The following is a 22,688-nucleotide window of genomic DNA, read 5'->3' as shown; positions in this document are numbered from 1 at the left end:
ACGGTTATTCCCTCTTGATGATAGTCTTTAAGTAGATGCATAATGTGACAGATGAACATTGAAGCTCAGTGTTTCACACAGACTTAAAAATAATTAAAAAATATTCCTGCGAAACTTTGAAAACTATTCTACGGGGGAACAATTTTCCCACTCTGTAATTTATTTGCTTTTCTTTCTTCCTTCATTTTTCTACACCTAGAAACATGTGTATGAAAACAGGAATTTAAGTCGCTCAGGAACTCATTTACTCCTGCTGTACAGTCATCACAGGAAATCATAACCCTCTCTTTCGGTAGCAGCTGAAGACTAGGTAGCAGCATAGATCAAATAAACATCGGAAGATTAAACAGGTCTGAGAGCCATACTGGATTTAGGACTGGATTTAACTGGAAAAGCATGCAGACTTGCATTCAAGATCAGCAAAACCTTGTTGATGTAACATTTTGGTTCAAAATGAGAGAAGTAGTGTGAAGGCTGAGCTGTGTAAAGGCAGGTTCAGCGTCAGCAGGACGTAGGTACAGGGGTGACAGTAGGCAGAAGAAATATTTCAGGAGATTCCTGTAGCCTTGATGTGGAAAAAAGTCATTCCTGCAAGATCTCTGTCACTGCGAATGGAGCTCTTACAGAAACTGTTATTCCTGGAAAGTTTCAACAGCATCTAAACCAGACCGGAGACTCTTCTCCGTTTCGAGAGGCTAGCCTGAACCCTGCTGCAAAGGAGAATTTGTATTCAGGCATCCATTCCACGGATCCACACCACCAAACTTCCCAGGGCTTCACATGTGAAGCTGTGGGTTTAACTCATTTCAAATGTTTACTTAGTGTTAAATTAATCCAGTTTGGGTATAAGCATTACATCAAGCTCCAAAGAATGATACGAGTCAAGTTAATTCCTTGGGTATCAAAGGTACAGAAAGTTTTCCATTTCAGAAAATTGCATCTTTCCCTTCCTACTTTTTATTATTTGGATAATTTGCATGAAAATAATGTCTCTGTGCTTCTGAGTTTTTGCCCCCGCTGCTTTATTATTCACTCAGAACAGTCATTCTTTGCATATGATGTCATTGTTATTTGCTATTGAAATAATTTAATGTCACAAAAAGGATTCAGATTTCAAGTGAGGAGTGAGCCATAGGAAAACCTGATCACCTAAGCAACAGGCCTGTTTCATGCCTCTGTGTCTAATAATACCTAACAAGGCAAAACACCCTGTCACCGAGAGAATGATACTTTCTCTTTCTTCCCAAACAAAATGGGTTTTTTACGCCTTTAATGATGGGCAAAGCTGGTGGGTTCTGCATTTTTCAAGCATGCCAGGCTGATACAGAACAACCCTGTTGTGACGAGTGGTTTGGGGGGTTTTGCAGCGCTCGGGACCCTTCCCCAGCGCAATCGCCCACCTCGGCAGCTCCTTGTGCCAGAGCAGGACGGGCCGGGAGGGCGAGCGCGGGAGCAGCGGAGGATTCCCTGGCAGCAGGGCCAAGCCTCTGGCCTTGCTCTGACCTAGTGCCACCTTCCCAACCCTCTGATTATCTCAAATGTAACAGAACAGGCCTATGGAGGCCGTTCGGGATGGCGGCGTTGTGCCACCTCCGTGATCGGCCCAGGAAACTCTGAAGCCTGACAAGGGTCGATGAGAAACTCCTCGGAGGCAGCCGGCGGCCTCGTCCCCCCGTCCCTGAGGGAACGAGCTCCGTGCCCAGCTCACGCCTCTGGCGCTACGAGCGCGGTGCGGTCCAACCCTGAGGTAAATCCCCCCCCCTCCCCGGACCTTCCCCCGCTCCGGGACAGAGCCTACAAAGCGCCGTTGCGCCGCCTCGCCCCGCCCGAGCAGCGGCCCGCCACCCCCTCCTCCCGGCCGGCAGGAGCCGCTGCGGGCGGCGGCGCGGCGCGGGGCGGGGGGGGGGGGGGGCGGCAGGCGGCGCGGCGATGGGCGAGGCGGAGGGCGGCTCGGCGGGCGCTGTGGAGAAGCCGCCGCTGCCCGCGGCTGGGCCGGGGGCCGCCGCGGCGGTCGCTGCCGCCGCTGCTGCCGTTGCAGCCGCCGCGGCGGCAGCGGCCGCTGCCCCGGAGCCCGGCGTGCCGGCGGAAGAGGCGGTGGTGGTGTGGAGCCCTGAAGTGGAGGTTTGCCTCTTCCACGCCATGCTGGGCCACAAGCCCGTAGGTGAGAGCAGGCCGCGGCCGAGCCGCGTCCTCGAGTAGCGGCGCTGGCCGGGGAAGAGAACGAGGCGCTGGGCCCGGAGCGACAAGGTCCGGGCGGGCGGCGTGTGAGGGTCCCACGCGGGGGAGGTGGCGGCCCGGCCGCGGTGCTGCCCCTAGCGGCCTCCCGGACCGCTCCCGCCGCGGCAGCCGGCCGAGTGTCCCGGGGCCTGCGGGGAAGGAGGCGCCGTGCCCTGCCGGCCTCCTCAGCCGCCCCTCCTGGGGGCACAGCCAGCCCTTCTCTCTCGCCCGTGCCATCGCCTTTCTTGACTTGCTGCCTTATACTTTCCTTCGGTTGTTTTTCACGCAGCCTCTGTAAAAGCTCTGGCTGCGGCCACATGTCAACATTTACCCAGTGGGGCACCCTCAGCCCCTCTCCAGAACAGCACCTGTAATGTGGGGTGCAATACCAGCCAGGCAGGGTTGCCATGTGTCTCTCCCATACTGTATGATTTCCCTGTAACAACAGGATTTTTTCATTGTGTGGTGTAAGTAAAACTGTTAGTAGTGTTAATTGCACTGAGTTCTTCCCCTAGGTGTGAATCGCCATTTCCACATGATTTGTATACGAGATAAATTCAGTCAGAATATTGGACGGCAGATTTCATCCAAAGTGATTTGGGACCATCTGAGCACCATGTATGATATGCAAGCTCTTGTGAGTATAAAGGGTTGATGCAGACGCATTCTTATTTCTTACAGTTCAGGAGTTTTGATAGGCCAAAATCACCGAGTCTGTCATACCTTTCATGTTACTAAGAATTTTGTGTCATTCCAGTGAGTTGATTAGGTTTTCCCTGTATAAAACTACATTAGGTAGGAGACAATAAAACCTGCAGCGGTTTGGGTTTTTTTTTCTATACTGTGTTTTGACTGTTTATTAAAGTTGCCTAAATGCTAATGCAGCAAACGTTTACATAGGTACTTAAGTGTCAACAAGGAGGTTATAGTGCGCTTGTATAAGAATTTGCCGTGGTTGAGTTCCAGAAATGATCTCAAATGATCATGAGATGATCTCAGACATCTTGACCTTAGTAATTAGTTTGACATCAGGAGCCTCCTGATTCTCTAATGTCTGAAGTGCCTTGTTAAGAATTATGTAGCCACTAATTGCATGTAAAATAGAACTTGAGATCGCACTTCTAAATCCAAATTAAAGCTTTTACCAAATTAATTCATAGAGATCTTTCTTTTCCTTCTAAGCACGAATCTGAGATTCTTCCGTTCCCTAATATAGAGAAGAATTTTGCTCTTCCTGACGAAATGATTCAAGAAGTGAGAGAAGGTAAGATGTGATAGCAGTCTCTTATTGTTGGTTGCCCTAATCTCATCTCAGAATGGGTAGTTTAGCAAAACTACCCCATAAAAGAACAGGCTGTTCTTTCAGACTGGTGCGTTAGGTGTATCAGGAAAAGGAAGCGTTAAACAGATGTAAGTTTATCTCATAGATTTTTAATCAACTGACTGAAGGAAACTGGGGGGAGAGGATCGGATCACACTGCTTGTGCTGTTCATATTCTGTCAGCCTGTGTGACCACTGTAGGGGACAGGCTGGCGGGAGAGATAAGACGTTTGGTCAGATTCCACACACTACTTCTCATATTCTTAAATATATTGTAGATGGGATGCTAATACAGCACAAACAGGTTCTATTTACTCCATTTAGAGTCCTCTTCTCCTGGGTATATGCAAAAGATCCGAGTGCTTCACTGATACTAGTTTGCAGAGTGAATGGCAAAATGCGATTCTTTGCAAGGTGATTAGTAGTTTATTGTGGGTTTCTTGCACTTCATTGAGATGGCTGTAATATTACATCAGACTGTAATTTTTGCTAAAATAGATGATCTGTATACTTTAATGTGGTTCATTTTGTAGCAAGATAATTTTTTAAAGAATAAGAGCTGTGGAGTTGATGAAAATAACATTTTCTGCATATAATTTGTATATAATAATATTTCTGTGATAAATTTTTCTGTACGAATGATGATACAAGGCAGTTAAATAGCAGTTCAGTTAATGTTTAAAAATGTACACCAGAAATATATTTACTGAATAGCTGCAGTTTCAATAGCTGGAGAAACTTGCTTTTTGGCTATGGACTTATACCAAGTACCTGTTGCGCTTGTATAACCATCTCATTTCTAGGATATTACTATTTTTAATATGGTTCATATATCTTAATTTTAAAGGCATTACTGGGTTTTAATGTCTGATGATAGATTTTTTCATGAGGAGTTTTCTTCTGTAGTTGCCTTAAAATTGATGAAAAAAAAAATGAAATGTCTAGAGGCATTTGTATAGATTAACAGTGGTTTTGTTGCATTGTGAAATCATCTGTTTTCACCTTCTTGGGATTCAACTATCTAGTTCTTCCAAATCTCTCTCACTCATGATAAGCCTGTCTCTATTGTATAATCTAATAGAAATATGCAGCAGTTTGACAGAAATCTTAGGTTGAGCAGTGAGAGCTGGATTTTCAAAGTTTAGCTGTATGTCTGTGACTTAGTACTGTTACCCAGGGCAGGAGCTAGGAAGTTCAAGCATCTGCTAAAGGAGTCTTTCAGATAGTTTAAACTACAGTGGAATGCTTCTCAATTACTAGGCACGCTAAACTTTACACTAAAAATTCAGTATAAAATCAGTAGCTAAGATATTGTGATATGTTTTGCCTATTTAGCATTTCCCTTTCTTCCTGTTAATAATTTCAGTGGGACTTTTTGACATGTGACATCACCTTATTCAGTGCTTTACATTATTCTGGTAGCATGCCTGGACTGTTAGCTATCTTTCTTTATCACAGTGCTGAGGAGCCTTTCTAAGTTACTGCTGAATGTTGCACTGAATATTTGTTAACATTATGCACATATGCTGAGGCTAATAATCCAGAAAAAAATACACACGTTTCTTTCAAACCATCTAAGCATTGCCTAACAATCTTTTCTGTAGGAAAAGTAATGATAGAAGAAGAAGTGAAAGAAGAAATAAAAGAAGAAATGGAAACACATGCAGGTCCAGAAGAAGGTAAATTTGTAACTCTCTACTGTGTAATACGAGATTAAAAACCAACTGTAACTCTGCGAAATTAATGTTAAAATGTAAATCCCAAATACGGTGTACGTTGTGATTTGTATTCAGACTTCGCATGTGCTCATGCCAAGAACTAGAATAATTTAAGAATGCACAGAGTAAGCAGTTGCCAATACCTGATATTTCAAAAGATTTCTCCTTTGCTCCTAATTCATATGTGCAAAGTTGTATAGCTTGGAGTTTTTGGTTTTAATATGTACCTGAGAAAACCCTGAGAGTCTGAAGTAATCTGAGAGTCGCTGAAAGTAAGTTGAGCCCAGTTTTAGTGAACATAAATACTCTGTGTTAGGATCTGCGTAGTCATGGGGAAAAATAGGGCCTATAAATCAAAAAAGTTTGTAAGATTGTATGCTTAAATGGGAAGGCGGGCAGAGTGTTTTTTTAATTTTATTATATTTGCATTATTTTGCTTCTTTTAAATGTAAGGCTTATTTTCCTAACACTTTGCTGTAGCACAAAGTCAAATGTGAACAGTAGGGGTTCTGCTATTTACGTTAACAGACCAAGCCAACTGTTAACTAGATAATTTCAGAATATTTATATCACAGAATAAGTGGTGTTTTAAGATTGAGTGTAACAAAAGATCTAAAATTGTATTTTAAAAATATATTAAATTTCACATGTTCAGTTTTAAAATCTATCTATAATACCAAATGTAATGACCATTACTGATTATAAATTTCATAGATTGGTCCTATGTTCTGTAAGTGTTCCTATTAAGTATTTAATTTTAAGTGCTGTTTAATTCCACTTAATGAATTTCACTTCTAGCCTGTCAAAATACATGCCTGTCTTCAAAGCAAATAATAAAAGCAATATGTGCCTTTCTTACAGAAGATTTTTCCTTTAAAAGTGAAAGTAATATATAATGGTGGTTAAATACACTTGAGAATTGACCGGTTTGAAAAGTTTTATGTAATATAAAGAAATTTGATATCACTTCTTGTTTGCCTATGTGTATGACTCTGATCTGGAATCATTACTTTGATCCTATTTCAGTTTTTGCACCCTCTGGAAGTTTAGGAAAAACAACTGAAAAGCCAAGCAGCAAAGAGAAAGAGAAAACTTCATCAGATTCTGGGTCCAAAGAAGGATCTGATAAGAGGAAGCGCAACAGAGTCACTGAAAAGGTCTTAAACGCAAACAGTAATCCTTCCAGTCCAAGTGCTGCAAAACGACGCAGAACATAAAGCAAGCTGTGAAAGAGAGAAGTAATAAACTATGGAACGTGAGGAGTAAAAACGAGTAGCAGGATAGTTGCTACCTAAACGTTTTGAGAAAGGAAAAGATATCTGAGCCAGGTATTTGAAGAATCTGCACATTGGCTTTATACGTGCAAGACTTGTCTGTCTTTCCTGATGTGTTTTCTAGTCAGCACCGAGTAGCTGAGCGATGGCTACCTTCTCAGGGCGGTGGGGGAGAAAGCTGGCAGCGTTAAGAGTTTACGTGTATGCAGCAGTTCTGGTGGTTGCGTTTCAAACAAGTAGCACGCTCCGTGTCAGCATAGTTAGGAAACAAGTGCTCAGTGAAACACAGAGCCTCGGTTCATGAAAAGCATAGGTTATTTCTGTAAAGTTTGGATCCTTTTTTCTGCCTGTGTTTTGTTGCTGTCTTTGACTATTACAGACCCTCAGCGGGTGATGTTGCCTGGCCATTTTAGTTACTGCAAACGTAGCGTTTGTATCAAATGTCTGAATTCGTTGGTTCACTAAAACTAAAATTCTTTTAAATGCAGATAACTACTGAGTTGAAGCATTCTCTTTGCTGGAGGAGCCTTTACTTCTTTCACCCTTAGTGACGTAACATTTTTCAATCTTTGTAAGTTTATATACCGTAAGCGAAGTGCAAATTATAATGCCCCTAAACAAAATAATAAGTGTCCTAAATAAAATATCCAGTGATGTCACATGGTTTTGTAAGGGATCAGCTGAGCTGTGCATGAACCTGGAGATGTTCACCCATTTGTAATATAGCAGTATATAACATATAACAGTGAGTTTTGTACTTCATTATTTATTTTTTAAAAGCAGTTTTAGTAGATGTTAATGGAATTGATACTCCAAAATGTTAATTTTGTTCTACAACTTAAGAATCTTACTGACGTTGTAATGCTTATCTTTTATATGCTAGAACATTAAGAGTTGATGAAGTTACTATTTTGTGTTGTGAAAAGATGGACCGCAGTCAACAAACACGTGTTAAATGGGGAATGAAGTAGGCTGAAATGTTGCTGAATCTGTTTCACCATACTAACTATCAGTTAATAAAAAGAAGAGTTACTTAATCTGTCAGTATTGCCTTTGAGGCGAGGAACTAGGAATCTACTAGTTTTTGCTTTTACTTTAGGTACGTAGCCAAGTTCTTGTCTGCTTTATTTGCTTCACTTGTTTTATACCAAGAATAAATTTGACTTGTTTTTATTTTACTAAATGGTAATTGTTGTGTAACTTGATTAAAATTTGGCCCAACTTATTTTGAAAGTTATTTAGATATCTTGTGCCTTTAGTGAAATTGGTCAGAAGTGTCTACCTGGTTTTTTGGGGGTTTTTTTTTCCTAACTTTACCTGGATCTTATGAACTACTACCCTCTTATTTCAGTAAAATATTTGATGAGAAATCCCAGCCTGCTGAACTCAATAGACAGGTTGCTGTAAGCTTCCAAACTAGAGGATTTTCTCTGTTCAGTTGTGACGTACTGGGTTGAGAAGATGAATTTTTTGTGTCAGTCTTTCAGAAGCTCACCTGTTTACAGTCTCGTACGCACTGGTGAGCTCTAGAAGGCCGGAACTCTGCTGGGATGGCCACTATAACCACTTCTACAGCGTGGTGCAAGCTCACTGATTTAGGGTCTGAAATAGCAAGGCATAAACCAATTCCAAACCAGAAGCTATGAAATGCCATGAATTTCGTGCTGTGCTCCAGTAAGCCGTGCAAAACGTCCAGTGAGATACCTGCCAGCTGGATGGAGAGATCCGTGGAGCTCTGGTTCGTGGGAGAGATGCTACGGGTGGCTCGGAGGTTTTCTGGGTGGGTAGAAATCAGACTTTTGAACCTTACGTGAGGAAGCTCCTGGTTTCGATGTTTAAGAAAAACCACTCAATTTATTTGGTATGATCAAGTTCCTAGAAGTTGTGATCATCTGTCACTTACAGATCTATGGGATAAGTGAGTGCTGGAAGGTGAATGCCTTTGTTAAGTTTTGCTGTTTCCTTAGGAATTAAAGCGCTAGTTAGTTTGTCGTGATCTCCGTAGCTCTTGGCCATAAAGTGCAGATTTTATAACTTTCAAGTCTCATGGCCTTGTGGGTAAATTCTTTTCATCCAGGGGGGATTCTAGTCAACATTTTTTTTGCGATACTAATGAAATGGGTTTTATACCTTAAAGTAGAAATGTGTCAACATTAACAGGTACTGGTACAATCTCTCAACACCACCCTTGGAGCAGGGAAAGTCCCCTTGGGGTTCATGGTCAATCCAGCAACACAGATTTTTTAGGAACGCATTGGTTGCGAAGTTGGCTATTTGGATAACGTAAATGCTGTAAATTACCCAAGTGCTGCAGCTCGCTTTTCCTCCCTTCCCTTTCACTGAGTCCTGGCTTCTTGGGAAAATTGCTGTTTTATTGATTTTCCTCTAAGAGGAATATTGCCTCTTTCTATCGCAGGGGTATGTTTTTGGCGTGAGAAGTTAAACACACGAGTCTCGCTGAATTCTTCCCTGACGGGCAGAGGAAAGCTCCCACTGCTCGGCATCTCCTCTCCAGCAGCGATCAGTTTGGGCGGCCGAGGGGGTTCATAGCCGGTCCGGAACCCCTCACTGCTGCCCAGCGCCGGGGTGGATGGAAAAGAGCCGAGCTACGTCTCCTCCTTCTCCCTCCGGCGGACGGGCAGGATCCCCGCGGGGTCCCGGACAGAGACGGCCCCGCCGCCCGGCTGCGTGAGTGAGGGGCGGAGGGAAGGGAGCGGGCGGGCGCAGGGACCGCGCGGCGAGCCGGGCGGCGGCCAATGGGGGGCGGTGCCGCAGGAAGGGGGCGGGGCGTGTCCGCGCTTCCTTCCCCCCACGTGCTCGGGCTTTGTGCCGGGCGGGCGGCCCCGCCGCCCCTTTCGCTTTCCTTTTCCCTTTCGCTTCCCCTCGCGCTCCCATGGCGACCTGGTTCCTTTTCCGGGCGGAGGAGGACGAGGCGGAGGACGAGGCGAGCTTGTGGAGGTACGACTCCACCTGGGAGGAGGAGGAGGATGGAGAAGGCGGCGGCGATGGAGAAGGCGGCGGCGAGCCGGAGGCAGCGGAGGCGGCAGCAGCAGCCGGGGAGGAGCCGGAGGCAGCGGGAGAGTGGCCGGTGCTGAGCTGGGCGCGGGGCTCCCGGCAGGCCCAGGTGGGTGCCGGGGGGGGCGGTGCGGGGGTCCCCCGGGGCACGGAGCAGCCCCTCCGAGGCGGCCCGGGGTGGGGTGTGTGTGGGGAGCCCCTTGCCCTGCCCGCCCCCAGCCCCTCGGGCTCCGCGCCTGCCCCCGTTCCGCGCCGAGGGTGGCCGGGTGCAGGTTCTCTCGGCTGGCAGAGGCGGCCCTCGAGGTGTTTAACAGCAGACGGGCACCGCGGCACTTACCGTGGCCCTCGGGGTTGTGCGGCCGATGTGCACGCGTGGGTGTCCCCAGGCCACGCACTCCCCGTGCTGTCGGTGTGTTTGGGCGCCTTCTCTCTGGTACCCTCGTTTGCTGTCAGGAACTGGAGCAGCTTAAAATACTTCCAGGAATCCCAAGGCTCCTTTGCCCTGGCAGCGATCGCTAGCGTGTAACGTTGTCCTCGCCTCGCAGCCAGTCTTCACAGAGAAGAGATGACGCGGGGCCCGCTCCGAAATGAGCTCTGCAGGTGGCGAAGGCAGAGGTGTGCTCCGACTTTATGACCCCTTAAGTTTTATTACACTGCCATGAGCTGGGTTTTCATATGATTTTTTTCCCCGCCGTTCCCTGTGACCAGGCACCTGCGTGTTCACCACGTTCTGATGGCCATTATGACGTCAATGTTCTTCAGCAACTCCTCGCTTTTAAGTTTTTTTGCCACTAGCCTCATCTCTGTATGCTGGCCTTTTGTACTCTTTCATGCCGTCAGTAGAAAGTCATCACATAACATCTGCTCGCTTTCGAAAATGAGCTGTAACTTTTTATTTCTCTTAGACATTTATTTTCTAGGGAGCATGTTATAAAGCAACTCTGAAAACAAAGAAATATCCGCTGATGTTTTAAAAACAGCAGGCGTGCATGCAGTTATTTGAATGAGGTAGTACTGCAAAATGTCAATGCTTGTCTCCAGTGCCTTAAAATAATGTTGATTTGAAATAAGACCAACAAGTTCCTTTTATCTGAGGTTCCTGTCTTTAGCATCTATGGCTTTGAGTTTGACATTGAGCATCAGTAATTTCTTCTACAGCATTGCTTTGGCAAATGCAAAACTGTGTCTCTGTGTTTCAGTATTTCCTGGGTCAGTCAAAACGCACTACAGTCCTTTAGCTCCTCCCCTTTTGGGGAAAATAAAACTAATCCTTCACTTAAGTTTCATTTCAGCGACTCATCCGTATTCTTAGAATAGAAATAGGCAGATAAAATGTTCTAATTAATATACTTTTGAAGGAGTTTATTTAATTTTTTTACAAGCATTAAGTTATTAAAATAACCTCCCTTTAAAAAAATATATAATTCCATGCAATGTAGTATTCCAAACACTCATGACTTCCTACAAAAATACACACTCCATACTTTGCAAACAAAATCAAGGTTTAAATACAGCAGATGGACATGCTCGTGCATGTCTCTGCATCTTCATGGAGTTTACTGCAGGAAACATAGATGTGTGAAAGGTCTCTGGTATTTTAGGTGGAATAGTTGGAGTACTTAGAGGAAGAAGTAGGGATTTCCTTTGAAATTATTTGCATTGTTTGAGGGTACACTTGACAATTTTCTTCTGTACATGGCTGGAGTTCTGGTTTTGCTCACAAGTTTTAATGCCTCCAGAACATTCAGATTATTCCTTTGAATGTGTTTGTTCTTCAGATTTTTTTTTTTTTTTTCTTAGAGCAACTTCTGGATTGTGACAGCTGTAAAAGCAAGGACCATTTCCTCACTCCAGTGAGTGGACTTTTTGAGCTTTGTCTTACAGGGGAGGATGTTCCTGAGACTTACGGCCCCTGGAATATCATTCTGCATCTTTAAAGAGGAGTTCTTCCTTCAGTGATGAATGTGTAGTCACCTCTGTCTGACAGTGCCTGAAAAATTTTTAAGGGCAGTGAGCATGAATACAAAAAGAAACAGTAAATCTTCTGCTATCCGTCTATGCCTTTACAACCTGCCAAAGGCACGAATTGGTTTCCAAAACCAGTTCCTACTTCTACTTATATTACACTAATTCTCATTCTTCTCCCCTCAGCCCAGATGGTATACTTTCTGGCTGAAGCGGATAATGTTTTTATTCATTTCTGCGGTTAGAGGTTTTTTATTATTATTTTCACTATGCACTTTCAAAACTAACCTAAAATTTTACTTTTGTCTTTGCACCTCACTTGTGTCTCTACAAATGCTCCATATATTCACAGTCTGAAATTCCTGCAGGCGCGTCTCTTCAGCTCTTCTGCATTTCAGTACTTTTAGCTTCTAGGAGCAAGCCTTGAAAATCCTGGGGTTTGTGCTCGTTTTAATAAGGTTACCTCTCGGTCTGCTGTAGCACGTGGGGTTCACGTTGCGCTGCTCAGCGCTGTGTTTTAATAACAAGCCCTGTAGTACTGCCTTCTCCTAATTCTCCATCAACAAAAGGCTTCGATCGCTCTCCTAGGATTCTGTCATCTTTCCCATTTCTGTGTCTTGTTCACGATCCGCACGTTCTTCCATCCCTTTCGGTTGCAGCTGGTTTCCAATTTTCAGCCAAACGTTGTTTGCGTTACCCTCTGCTAGCTTTGTTCTCTGCTTTCCTCGCGCTCTTTGCGCAGCGACGCGCGTTCAGACTGATGTGTTGCCAGTTTGGAGAGAGAGACCCGCTTAGATCGCTTATCGGTGTTGTGAAAAACAGGGAGGTTTGACTTCAGCACTTCAGTTTGTCTTTCTAACCTGGAAGGAAGGTTGTATTTGTGTGGCTTGAACAGAAACTTTTAGAGACCCAGGAACACACCTGCTTGGAGGGAGGGCTGAATTTTGCTCTCTTTGCTTCCCCGTTTGTTCTCTAACGACATGCTCCGGAATGCCTTTCTCCTGGATCTAGCTGCTTCCTAGACAGGCTTCACAGCGCCTTGCACTGTGGCGTGGCATCTGTCTCTACCTACACCTACCCTGCAGCAAGCCAGTTCTTTTTCAAAACTGGAGCCTGTCTGCTGTTAGCCTGTCCCTCCTGCCTGTGTCAAAGGATGTTATTTCAGAACCTGAAGCGTAAAGAATATCTGGAAATTGATTCTTCTGTAATTGGGAGCAGAACTTTCATTAATTCCACATGTATCAGAATTTCATCCCTGGAGTTCAAAAGTTACAGTCAAAAGCATCAATGAATTCCAAAGTGCTGAAGCCCAGTCTCTGTTTACATCTTGAACAAAAGAATCATATTTATCTGTTCTGGGTGAAACATATTTCTTAGTCTTGTATTTGCAGCCACTTGTCCCCCCCCCCCCGCCAAATGTTAGCTTTTTATAGTTGTGTGTAGGTTCTGGGGATGGACACCAGCACTTGGATTTCTAATCCCGTACGGGCCATGTGGCTGTGGGAAGTTCTGCTGCCTGTTTCGGTCTGTGTTGTCATATATAGACTGAGAATGTGTTGCAATGTAGACAGGCATTAGTTTAGGTCATCACAAGTTACTACATTTAAAAAAAAAAACCAAAAACAAATTGAGCTTTATTTAATTCCTGCCACCAAAGTATGGGGGAATCATAATGTGTAAATGTATATTTAAAATGGAATTTTAAAAACTTCTGTTGTCCTCCCTCAGGTTAAAGCTTTGATCTACCAAACGCTGTGCCCAATTGATAAATTTAAGTATTAACAATCAACAAGGCTGCTGAGTGGATGACTTTTTTACAATGATGTGTTAAAAACTCTAATCCAGTTCCTGCCTTAATAATTAATGAACCAGTGATCTGTGTTCACTGTTCACTAGAAAGTGATTTTGTTTTTTATTTTTTCTCTGGGCAAATGAAGTTAGAAAATAACTTGGGAAAGCACTCGATGCTTCTTTGTTCTAAGTTCCTTAAAATGCTTCTTTTGCAAGAGTGCACATCTTATCCCTGTTTCCCAAAGACCCGGCCCTTGCTGTGAGCTGGCGTTGAACGCTCCGAGTGTGCTGTGCTCCACGTTGGGTGGGTCCTTTAATTCATGAGCACTCTGGTTCATTTTGGTGGTTCTGCCTTGACAGAACAATTTTAAGCACTTTCATGGTTTGGGACGAGATGGTTCAGCACTCAGCAAGATTAAACCTGTCTGTGTTGCTTGTGAAGTGTAACAAAATCTCTTATCATTGAAGTAATCCACTGTAAAAAAAAAAAAAAAAAATATATATATATAATTCAGTTAAAATGCATTTTAAATTAAGTCATACTTGGAACTTTGCTTCCTCTGAACTTCATGGAAATAAATGAAGCTGTTCTTTGATTTGTGTCTAAATGCTATGTTCGGAATGAATCTAGCACATCTGTGTAGCAAGGAGAACCAGACACCTAATTGTCAGGTGGAGGTGGCACCACAGGTTTTTCTGTGTAGCAATTTGATGAATAAAATCAAGTGAATTCAGCTGTAACTAGGTAAATCTGTCACTTGGCAACTGATTGGGATGATGTGATTCACTGCTGTGGGTATTCTCATTTCATATATATCTCTATTTTATTAGTGAAGTTTGGTTTCAAAATCTTTCCAACTAAATGCCTTTTATTTCTAGGAGCAAAGATCAAATTCGTCACCACTGTCTCAGAGGGGTTTTCAGGTAGGCTTGACGTAACGTTTGGTTACTTGGAGAGATGAGCAATAACAAAGATGATGATTGGAACAGAAGTCCAATAAAATAAATGTCTAATGTGACCAGGTGGCTCCATTATTGTCCATTGACTAGATCAGCATGATGCTACATCAGCAAGGCTGCTCTCAAGCATAAAGCAAAGACAAAGAAAACTTTCTTTCAGTAATGTCTACTGGGCATCAGAATCTTGAATTTAAGGGATATTTCTGCATCTTGAATTCTACAATTTTAAAGTCTGATCTCTGTCTTGACTAGGGTATACAGTGACTAGAGAGATAGGCAGGGCTTAGTTTTAAAACCTTTGAGTTAAAGAAGAAAATGACATTCTACTATGTGGGTTTTCCAGCTAGTTCTGACCATTTGTGTAGGAAAACTCAACTGGAATAAAAGATATGCATAAAACATGAAGACCTTGATTAATAAGACTAGAAAGAAAAAGAAATGTTTTGGATAAAGGAGATAGTGTGAACTTCTCTTAGTCCAAAGCTGTCTTCAGGAATGCAGAGAAACAACTGCAGTAACAAACTGGCTGTTTTTGGGGGTGCTGGGAGTGCAGGGCACAGGGGAGCAATAGGCAGGGGGCCGTGCGTGAGAGGTGCTAAATTCAGGCAGTGGATTTTTTTTTTTTTTTTTCCAGAAGACAGCTTTATTCTGGATCTCCAATCTGTCTCTTTTCTCTAGTTCTCAGGCCAGCGCAACTGGAATGCAGCAAAAGACTTGCAGAGATACAGACATCGGTACCCGGTATGGACTAAATGATGATGCACGTGGCTGTTCCTCATCGTCTGCTAAGTTTAGGAACACTTTCTAGATTTGAGGGCACCCTTTTGTCTTTATGTTGACAGGCTCAGAGCCTTTAAGGGATTTGTTTGTGAGGGGGAAAGGGATGACGTGCATGTGGGTGCATCAGAAACAAGCTGTTACTTCCCAAACACATTTCAAGAGTTTAGCTTGTAATGTTTAGGAAACGTGAGAGAAAGCAAGAAGTGTTGAAGTGAATACTGCCTCTGAAAAGATTGCTGCTTGTTGATTTCTTGTTCTTGTCTCCAGGGTTTGAGAGAATCAGAAAATGAGGAGGAAGAAGAGATGTGGAACTTAAGCTTTTATAAAAATGAGATTTGTTTTTTGCCCCAGGGTGAGTACCTTGTGTGATGACTCTTTGATGCAACTCTGCTGCAGCTGGTCGAATTGGTGAAAGAGTAGCTTGAGCCATGTGGGACAATTGTTTAAAAAAAAAAAAAAACAACCCCAAACAAACAAACAACCCAAAACAAACAACACCCCCAAACCCACCAAGAATTTCCATTTTAAAAAGTCCTTGTTCCTACTGTATGTTCCTTAATTTTCTGTTTGGTGGTAGAAAACTTAACTTTTCTTTTTCTGGCTTACCAGGATGATTGTCTTGTTAGAGAAGCTAATGTCTGTATGTGAACACCTGGCTCTGGATAATGAGCCACCTTGGGTGACTAGCGAACTTTCATCTTCATTTGGTGTCATTTCTTCTTCCGGACTTTTTCCTTTTCTTTTCAGGTTTGCATATTGAAACTCTGCTTGAATCTTGGTGGGACAACTATGAAGTTCTGGAAGAAAACCATTCTTACATACAGTGGTAAACTGTCTGCATGAATATAGTGCCTCTTTTTAGTTGTGCCTCTTTTGAAGAGTCAGTTGTGTCTGTGTTCCTGAATTCAGCTTCCCAAAAGGGCCAGAATTACTCTTGAGTGAAACCTGTGTCCACTTTATTTTTAATGAGTTATATTCTTCTGGAAACAATGCAATGGAAATCCTGAAGGTGCAGGTTTCCAGTGCAGCTGTGGCAGTAGATATCTGTCATGTTTGGTCTTACAGCGTCCTGCAGAACAAAACATTAGGGCAACGACAGCTCCAGATAAGCAAAGTATGTTATGGCTGGTGTAGACAATGCTTTTATGGGAGGGATTTATTTGTCATATAGTAAACTATTTCCGCATCCATAAGGATGTGAGCTCTCCAGGAGATGCCTGTGATACCAAAATTATTGGAGTCTTTTGGGGTTTTTTAATTGTAACAAAATGGATGTCGTCTTTGCTCATCGGGACTGAAAATTTTTTTCCCTTCAGGCTGTTCCCTTTACGTGAACATGGGATGAACTGGCGTGCCAGACCACTGACGTGTCAAGAAATCCAGGTATTTAAAGCTTTGGTCTTTTTTTTGAGATCTGAAGGATGTTAGGATTTTCCCTAAACGCCTTATATTTGAAATCTAGGGTTTTTTACATTGCTTCCTTGGGGCCCTAGTGTGAACAGAGCTCACTCAAGACCTGTTAAGCATTTGTCTGTCCTGTGCCTGCCAGTAGCTACACCAGCGAACGAAATGCTTGGTGATATAATCAAACCTTGTTTGTAATGCAGGTGCCCCTTAAACTGGTGCAGGTAATTAGGGAGTTGCACCTTGTACTCATTGTTCTGTCTTGTTTTCAGGCCTTTAAGAAGTCCAAGGAAGTTATGCAAAGGTTTATACGTGCTTATCAGCTCATGCTGAGATTTTATGGAATTGTTCTGATCAACAAGGAAACTGGAGAACTTGAGAGAGCAGAGAACTGGGCTGAACGATTTCAAAACTTGAACCGGTGAGTCTCTGTTTATACTTCTGGCCATTTTCTACAGCCAGGTACTTCTTTGAGAAGAAAAAAAGTCAGTCAAGAAAATCCTGAGCCCTTGAGGAATGGAGGCTGTTGTTGATAAAAAAGTTAGCTAGCTGAAGTATTTTTAACTTGGCTCAGCCTCTGACTGTAGCTCATCACACTCTCTGTGACTTTAATAAGTGGCAAGTATAACGAGTAAACCAGCTGAGACTGTTTTGTGTCCGGTGCAGCTGGTGACAGCAGGCATTCTTCGTGTTGCTCTCCTGAAGTACAAAATACAGACGTGGAGTTGTTAATATTTGCTCTAGCAGAGCTTGTGTTTAAAACCACATTTTAAGCAGGAATCACTGAAACATTTTCACAGGTAGCCAAATTGCCTTTGTAGTATTCTGTTAAACTACGAAATAGGAGTGTCTCCGTATGCTTCCCTGATTGTTTATAAAGCTGCCTTAATGGGTGTGAAATGGAATCCTTGGTTGAAAAGTCCTCTGCAAATTGACGGTAATGTTTCTATATTATTGCAGGTCTTACAGAGATAGTAATGACCCTTCATATTCGAGTACCCCTAATGCTATTAATAAGGGCTCTAAAAGGACTAGACATACTCACAAAAGAAAAATCAACTTGAAGACTGTCAAGTATAAAAAACCAAAAGCTGTGTCTAGCTTAAGTCCCTAAGTCATGAATTTCTGGCAGCATCCTTACACGCCTGTATTCTTACACTTTTCTGCAGGCTTCCCCTGCAGGGTCACTGTCGGGGACAGTGCATGGACTGTGTGCCTGACCCAGTGTGGTGGCTGTTACCTACTGGTGGGTGATGCAGAAAGGCAGAACCTTTCCAAGCAGCTGAGATGATTAATCCAAGCAGTCCAAGAAGGGCTAGGAAGGTGCTGCTAAAGGCAGGCAGCAGCAGTAGGTGCTTTAAAAGTAAGCCCGCCTTTACTCCCATCTGCATTGTCAAATAGTCTTGAATAGATCACAGTCAGTAAAGGGCAAAACATTTTGCAGGTACCCTGGGGGTTCGTTGTGACTTCAAGCTTGTAAGACTCACTTACTAGCTTTGCTTATCTGTTTGTTTCAGGTTTGGCCACAACAATTTGCGTATTACGCGCATCCTGAAGTGCCTGGGGGAGATGGGGTATGAACACTATCAAGTGCACTTGGTAAAGTTTTTCTTAACAGAAACTCTTGTTAAGGAGACGTTACCAAATGTCAAGAGAAGTGCCTTGGATTACTTTCTGTTCACCATCAGAAGCAAACAGAAGCGAAGAGAGCTAGTCTACTATGCTTGGCAACACTTCAGACCTCGAGACAGCTTTGTATGGGGACCACACGACAAACTCTTGAAGTACAGAGCACGCTCTACCAAGTTGCAGCTGCACCAAAAGGCTGAAGATAAACAGGAAAGTCCTGGTAAAAAATGTGATGGTTCTGTGGAAAAGAATCAGAACCAGTCTCTAGAGGAAGAACAGAAGGCTGGAGATGCTGCAGACTTGCAGCCTAAAGTGAATGATGAAGGTGTAAAAGAGAAGTTAAGTGAATGTGTTTCGAAGGGAGAGACTGGTGAAGAGGAGAAAGAGGCTTCATTCACCCAGCAGGAGGAGAAGGATTTAAAGAGTGAGACTGAGGAAGGGCAGGGTACGGCAGAGAATGATTGCACAAAGGAGAGCAAGAAGAGGAAACTAGATGCAAATATGGCAGGCACTGAAAAGAGTGGACTGTTGAGAAGTCCTACTGATATTGAAAACATTTCCCGTAATCTGGGAGAATGTGCAATTGATGCAGAAATCCCCCCCTTGGTTCCACTCTTACAAGCAGAAGAGAACCAGGAAACACTGAAAGAAGACGATACAAGCACCAAAGACTCAACAGTGCCAGAAACAGCTGATGCAACGGTAAAACGGAGGAAAGTTGATAAAAGAACACTGAGAAGCAAAACATTCAACTTGGCCATAAACCTGAACATGGGGACCTCTGCCTCTAGTGCCAAGTTAAATCCATCTGTTGCAAACACTGAGGCTGAAAAAGAAAATGTCAGTGAGGAAAACGCAACTGTGGAAGCAACAAGTGAGAAGGGTGGTGGTGATGCAAATGGTGGGGCTGTGACACCCCTGGTTGGTTCCAGGCTCCCCAAGACTGGCCGGACTTCTCCAATAAGTGATGGCTTGAAGTTGAGTGGAGATCAAGTCATAGCAAGCAGTGATCAGCACCACTGCAACAGCACACTCCTGGGAGGCAAAAGTGAGGTAGATGGGGTAGAACAGCATAACAAGGCAGAAAATACAAGTGAAAAAGGGCAAGCAGAAGTCACAAGCAAGAACCAAGCTCCAGAGAGCCTTGAGCAGAGCATGGCATCCACCTGTCCTGAAGAAGACGGGGCTGAGATTGCAGCAGAAAAACCTGGAAGCGCTGAGCGTGCAGCAGAACCTGATGAAGAGCAGGTCACAGCAGAGTGAGACCAGCGTGACGAGTGCTCCAGCAAGCGGAGGTGACGCTGCCCGAACTGCTAGGAGCCAGCTTTGCATTTGGGTAGCAGAAGTACACGGAAGAATAAACTTCTTTCGGGCTGATCCAGGGTAGCTGACTTTCACTTTTCCACACTTTTTTAATCATCTGTAGTACCCCCACTGAGATCCCAGCCCTTGGTTACCCTAAAGAGGAGAATTCTAACTTAATCATCTTCACAGACAGGCTGTGTCCTGTTCCTGTGTTTTATCTGATGTTCAGGACTATCTTGCAGCAACAGGGATTTTTGCACTTTGTTTTGATTCTGGTATTTCCCTTCTTAAAGAGAAGAGGAAAACTGATCTGTTGTCTTGTTTGAACTAGTCAAGTATTTATTAAATACATGATTTTTAATGTAAACAGCATGACCTAATATGCCAGGCCTTTCTATTACCATGTAACTTCTATTTGTTATTTTGAAAAGCCGTACCTTCCCAGGAGATTTATTGCTGGCAAAGGTGCTCTTTGAAAGAGATGAGTATATACATTTCACATCATGTAAGAGTATAGTTGCCTCTCCTCCTATAAAGAAAGTAGGTTTGACTTTGGACTGGGATAAAATGCATAGTCAACATATATCCCTGGCCAGTATTAACCTTTGTGTACGGACACTGTTCTCTAGGGTGCAAAGTGCCGAGTAATTTGTTCCCTTTATCCCCTGCAGAAGTTGCTTTGTAGTGTTTGTTAGAGTTGTTAAGAATATGAATTGTCTACTGGTTTCGAAGAGAAAAACCTTCAGACCTTGCATAAAGCTGTCTAGAGCTCTTCTTCCCCAGGTTTTTCCCCCACTTTCAGACCCTTGATAGTCTTCCACAGATATTTACGTCCACCACTGGTTCAAAGCCCTGCCTTCCTCCATTGCCAAAATAGAACAATGATTTGTCGTCGCATTTTTTCAGACTTTGCTGTTAATTTGCAGCGGCCTGTGGAGCTCTCCTTTCTGCAGCCCCATCGCATGAAGTTCCATGTGTCAGATTTAACTCACTTCCTAGTTAGGGCAGGATTGTTTTACCGTTAATGATCAGCGTGTCAGACAGCGAGGGCACGTTCGAGTGCAGCATGTCTGGAAACCACTGGGTTTTGTGGGGCAGTTAATTGAAACTTTAATTGGAGGGGGTACGCTTGTCTGGTTCATTTATTTACAGCCCTCAAGAATTTACTTTCAGACCTTGCCAGCTATTTGCCTGCCTTAATGTTCCTGACCTCCCCGTTAGCTCTTCTGCCTGACTTGTACAGTATTCAGCCGAGTCTGAAGCAGCATTAAACAATTCAGCACTTTCGCTCCTAGAGGTTTACAACAGAGGACCCGTTTCATGAAGCAGAGGAAACCGTTTCCAACAGCCAGAAGGTCTGGACTTGCTGTTTGCTCAGATTGTTTGGTTTAGTTTTGGGTTTGTTTTTTTTTTTAGCTGCTGTTTGTTTGGTGTAGGAGATGGTTAGAGGCTTGCCCGCCTTGCCAGAGAGCAGATGCAGTAGCCTGTGCGATGTTAAATGTGTTTCCTCTCTCTGCTACGGCTCTTAAGAGGCTTCATCTTTCAAGGAATTTGATCAGTGATTTGTCTTCCCAGACTGCCCCGTACACGTGTGTGGGAATAAAAGTCTGCAAGCTTAACATCTAGTATTCATGGTCACACATGTGCTGGAAAAAGGCTTTAATGTTTTTAAAATAGTTCTTTTTTTCTTTTTTTTTCCCTTTCTTAAGAACAAAAGGAGTTAAATAGCCAATAATACTCTTAACTACAGATATAAATACTTGAAGATGCTGAGTGAAAATTCTTTCATAAAAGATTCATAAGAAATTGTTAATCGTGGCTTTTGTACAGATTTATAGAAATTTTCTTATTTAATGAAGTTTTCATTGTGAATATGTGCTCAGTTGGGGCATAGATCATACCTTGTCGCAGCGATGTGTGGTTTGGTTTTGTGTTAATGGGATTTCACTGTGAGCCCCAGTCTGGAGTGCTCAAACCAACCAGTTCCCTGCCATGACCAGGTTTAGAATTTTGGCTGTAGGTGTTTGCAGCGAGTTCACAGGACGTTTTCCAGCACTCAGAGCTGTATCACGGAGTCTGTTACATTAATGGCACCTATTAAAGCATGACTTTAATGCATACCAGTTTCCATTTATGTTGGGTTTTTTTTTTTTTATCTTTAACAGTAGGATGTGACCAAATATCTGCCCCAAACACACACCCTCCCTGTACCACCACCCAACGAGTGGGTGCCTGGGGCTGCCCAGCGTTCCCAAGCAGAGGTCTGGTGGGCTCACTGCGAGATAAACCTCTGCTCATTCCATGTGGAGATGATGCTCAGCCTTCCTCCACCGCTGTAAAACAGGGCCAGTGAACGTTCGTGGGGAAAAGACACACCACCCACGCTTCTTGTATAACGATGTGCTTTGAAATGTTTCAGCGCGCCCCAGCTTTGTGCTGCCTTCCTCCCAAGTGTGTCGTGATGCCCTGTAGAGCAAACAAGGACTTTGCTCTTGAGCAGCTCTCAGGGCGAGCAGGCAGGAGGGGCCTGCACAGGGGGGCTTTAGTCTGGTGGGCTTTTTCCTTCAGGACACAGGGTAGTGATTTCTGTAAGTCACTGTGTCCCTTCAGCTGCGCTCCCTCTGTGTGGGCATGGGGAAGGAGAGGAGGACCGGTGGTCCTCTTGTTCTGTGGGGTGGGCTTGAAGGGGGATGCTCCCAGGGCTCTTCCCGTGCTTGCAGCAGCCCTACGATCCCTCGTTGCCGCGAGCAGTGTGTGGCCGAGGCGTTTGGACCTGCTTTGCCTTCCCTTGCCATCAGTTGGGCTCAGAGCGAAGGAGGAGGTGCAAGCTCTGTGCAAAGCAGTTCGTGCGACTGCTCTCCCTCTGCGGGGTTCGTGGTGTCTAATAAAGCATTCCATTTAATTAGAAGCCATCGGATGACATACAGACACACGCTCCCTTTCTGTCCCTGGCTGCCTGTTCCACAAACTCTTGTAGGAACTTAGAAAGTCTTTGAGCCCTTTATCCCTCTGTCAAGGTTGGTGGAGCACTGGCTGCTGGGGAGCTGGACAGGCACACACTGTGCCTTCATAGAAACCTCCTGGCGTAAGGATGCCAAACTGAAACCTGGTATTTCACTTTTGAAGCTTTGCTTTTCCACTTCTGCTCTCCTCTTGCTACCCAAATGAGCTGTGTCATTTCAGTCCTGATGAATCTTGCCACTGTTCCTCTCCACTTCTAAGTCCTGCTTTCGATGAAATTGTCTTTAATCGACAAGGGAAGCATGAAGCTACTTGCAGGAGATGCATCCTTGTGTATTTATTGCCATT

At 43.9% G+C, this 22,688-nt stretch overlaps 2 protein-coding genes across 8 annotated transcripts; both read left to right on the top strand.

Annotated features, from left to right (window-relative positions):
* Positions 1-1,893: 1,893 nt before the first annotated feature.
* Positions 1,894-9,068, top strand: MRGBP (MRG domain binding protein). Of its 3 annotated transcripts, none has more exons than XR_008579618.1 (6): positions 1,894-2,161; positions 2,733-2,854; positions 3,400-3,481; positions 5,143-5,217; positions 6,283-6,584; positions 8,947-9,068. XR_008579618.1 is itself a non-coding variant. In XM_054845337.1 (5 exons), exons 1-5 carry the CDS (start codon positions 1,930-1,932, stop codon positions 6,471-6,473), a joined length of 702 nt encoding a protein of 233 aa, XP_054701312.1. In that variant the 5' UTR covers positions 1,894-1,929; the 3' UTR covers positions 6,474-7,713. The 3 variants fall into 3 exon arrangements, 1 of the variants encoding a protein (XP_054701312.1); XR_008579617.1 differs by lacking the exon at positions 8,947-9,068 and adding an exon at positions 7,019-7,713; XM_054845337.1 differs by lacking the exon at positions 8,947-9,068 and having other exon boundaries at positions 6,283-7,713.
* A 223-nt stretch (positions 9,069-9,291) lies between these two features.
* On the top strand, positions 9,292-21,499 carry OGFR (opioid growth factor receptor). Of its 5 annotated transcripts, none has more exons than XM_054845336.1 (10): positions 9,292-9,654; positions 11,324-11,398; positions 11,697-11,750; positions 14,181-14,225; positions 14,940-15,002; positions 15,309-15,393; positions 15,789-15,867; positions 16,358-16,424; positions 16,718-16,866; positions 17,963-21,499. In XM_054845336.1, exons 1-10 carry the CDS (start codon positions 9,424-9,426, stop codon positions 19,335-19,337), a joined length of 2,223 nt encoding a protein of 740 aa, XP_054701311.1. In that variant the 5' UTR covers positions 9,292-9,423; the 3' UTR covers positions 19,338-21,499. The 5 variants fall into 5 exon arrangements, with proteins under 5 accessions (XP_054701311.1, XP_054701305.1, XP_054701306.1 ...); XM_054845332.1 differs by lacking the exon at positions 11,697-11,750 and adding an exon at positions 10,027-10,160 and having other exon boundaries at positions 9,519-9,654; positions 11,346-11,398; XM_054845335.1 differs by lacking the exon at positions 11,697-11,750 and adding an exon at positions 10,091-10,160 and having other exon boundaries at positions 9,601-9,654; positions 11,346-11,398.
* Positions 21,500-22,688: the final 1,189 nt, after the last annotated feature.

The sequence above is a fragment of the Grus americana genome, chromosome 17, assembly GCF_028858705.1.
Source record: "Grus americana isolate bGruAme1 chromosome 17, bGruAme1.mat, whole genome shotgun sequence".
Taxonomy (NCBI): domain Eukaryota; kingdom Metazoa; phylum Chordata; class Aves; order Gruiformes; family Gruidae; genus Grus; species Grus americana.
Note: the sequence above shows the minus strand (reverse complement) of the source record. Positions and strands in the feature narration are given on the sequence as shown.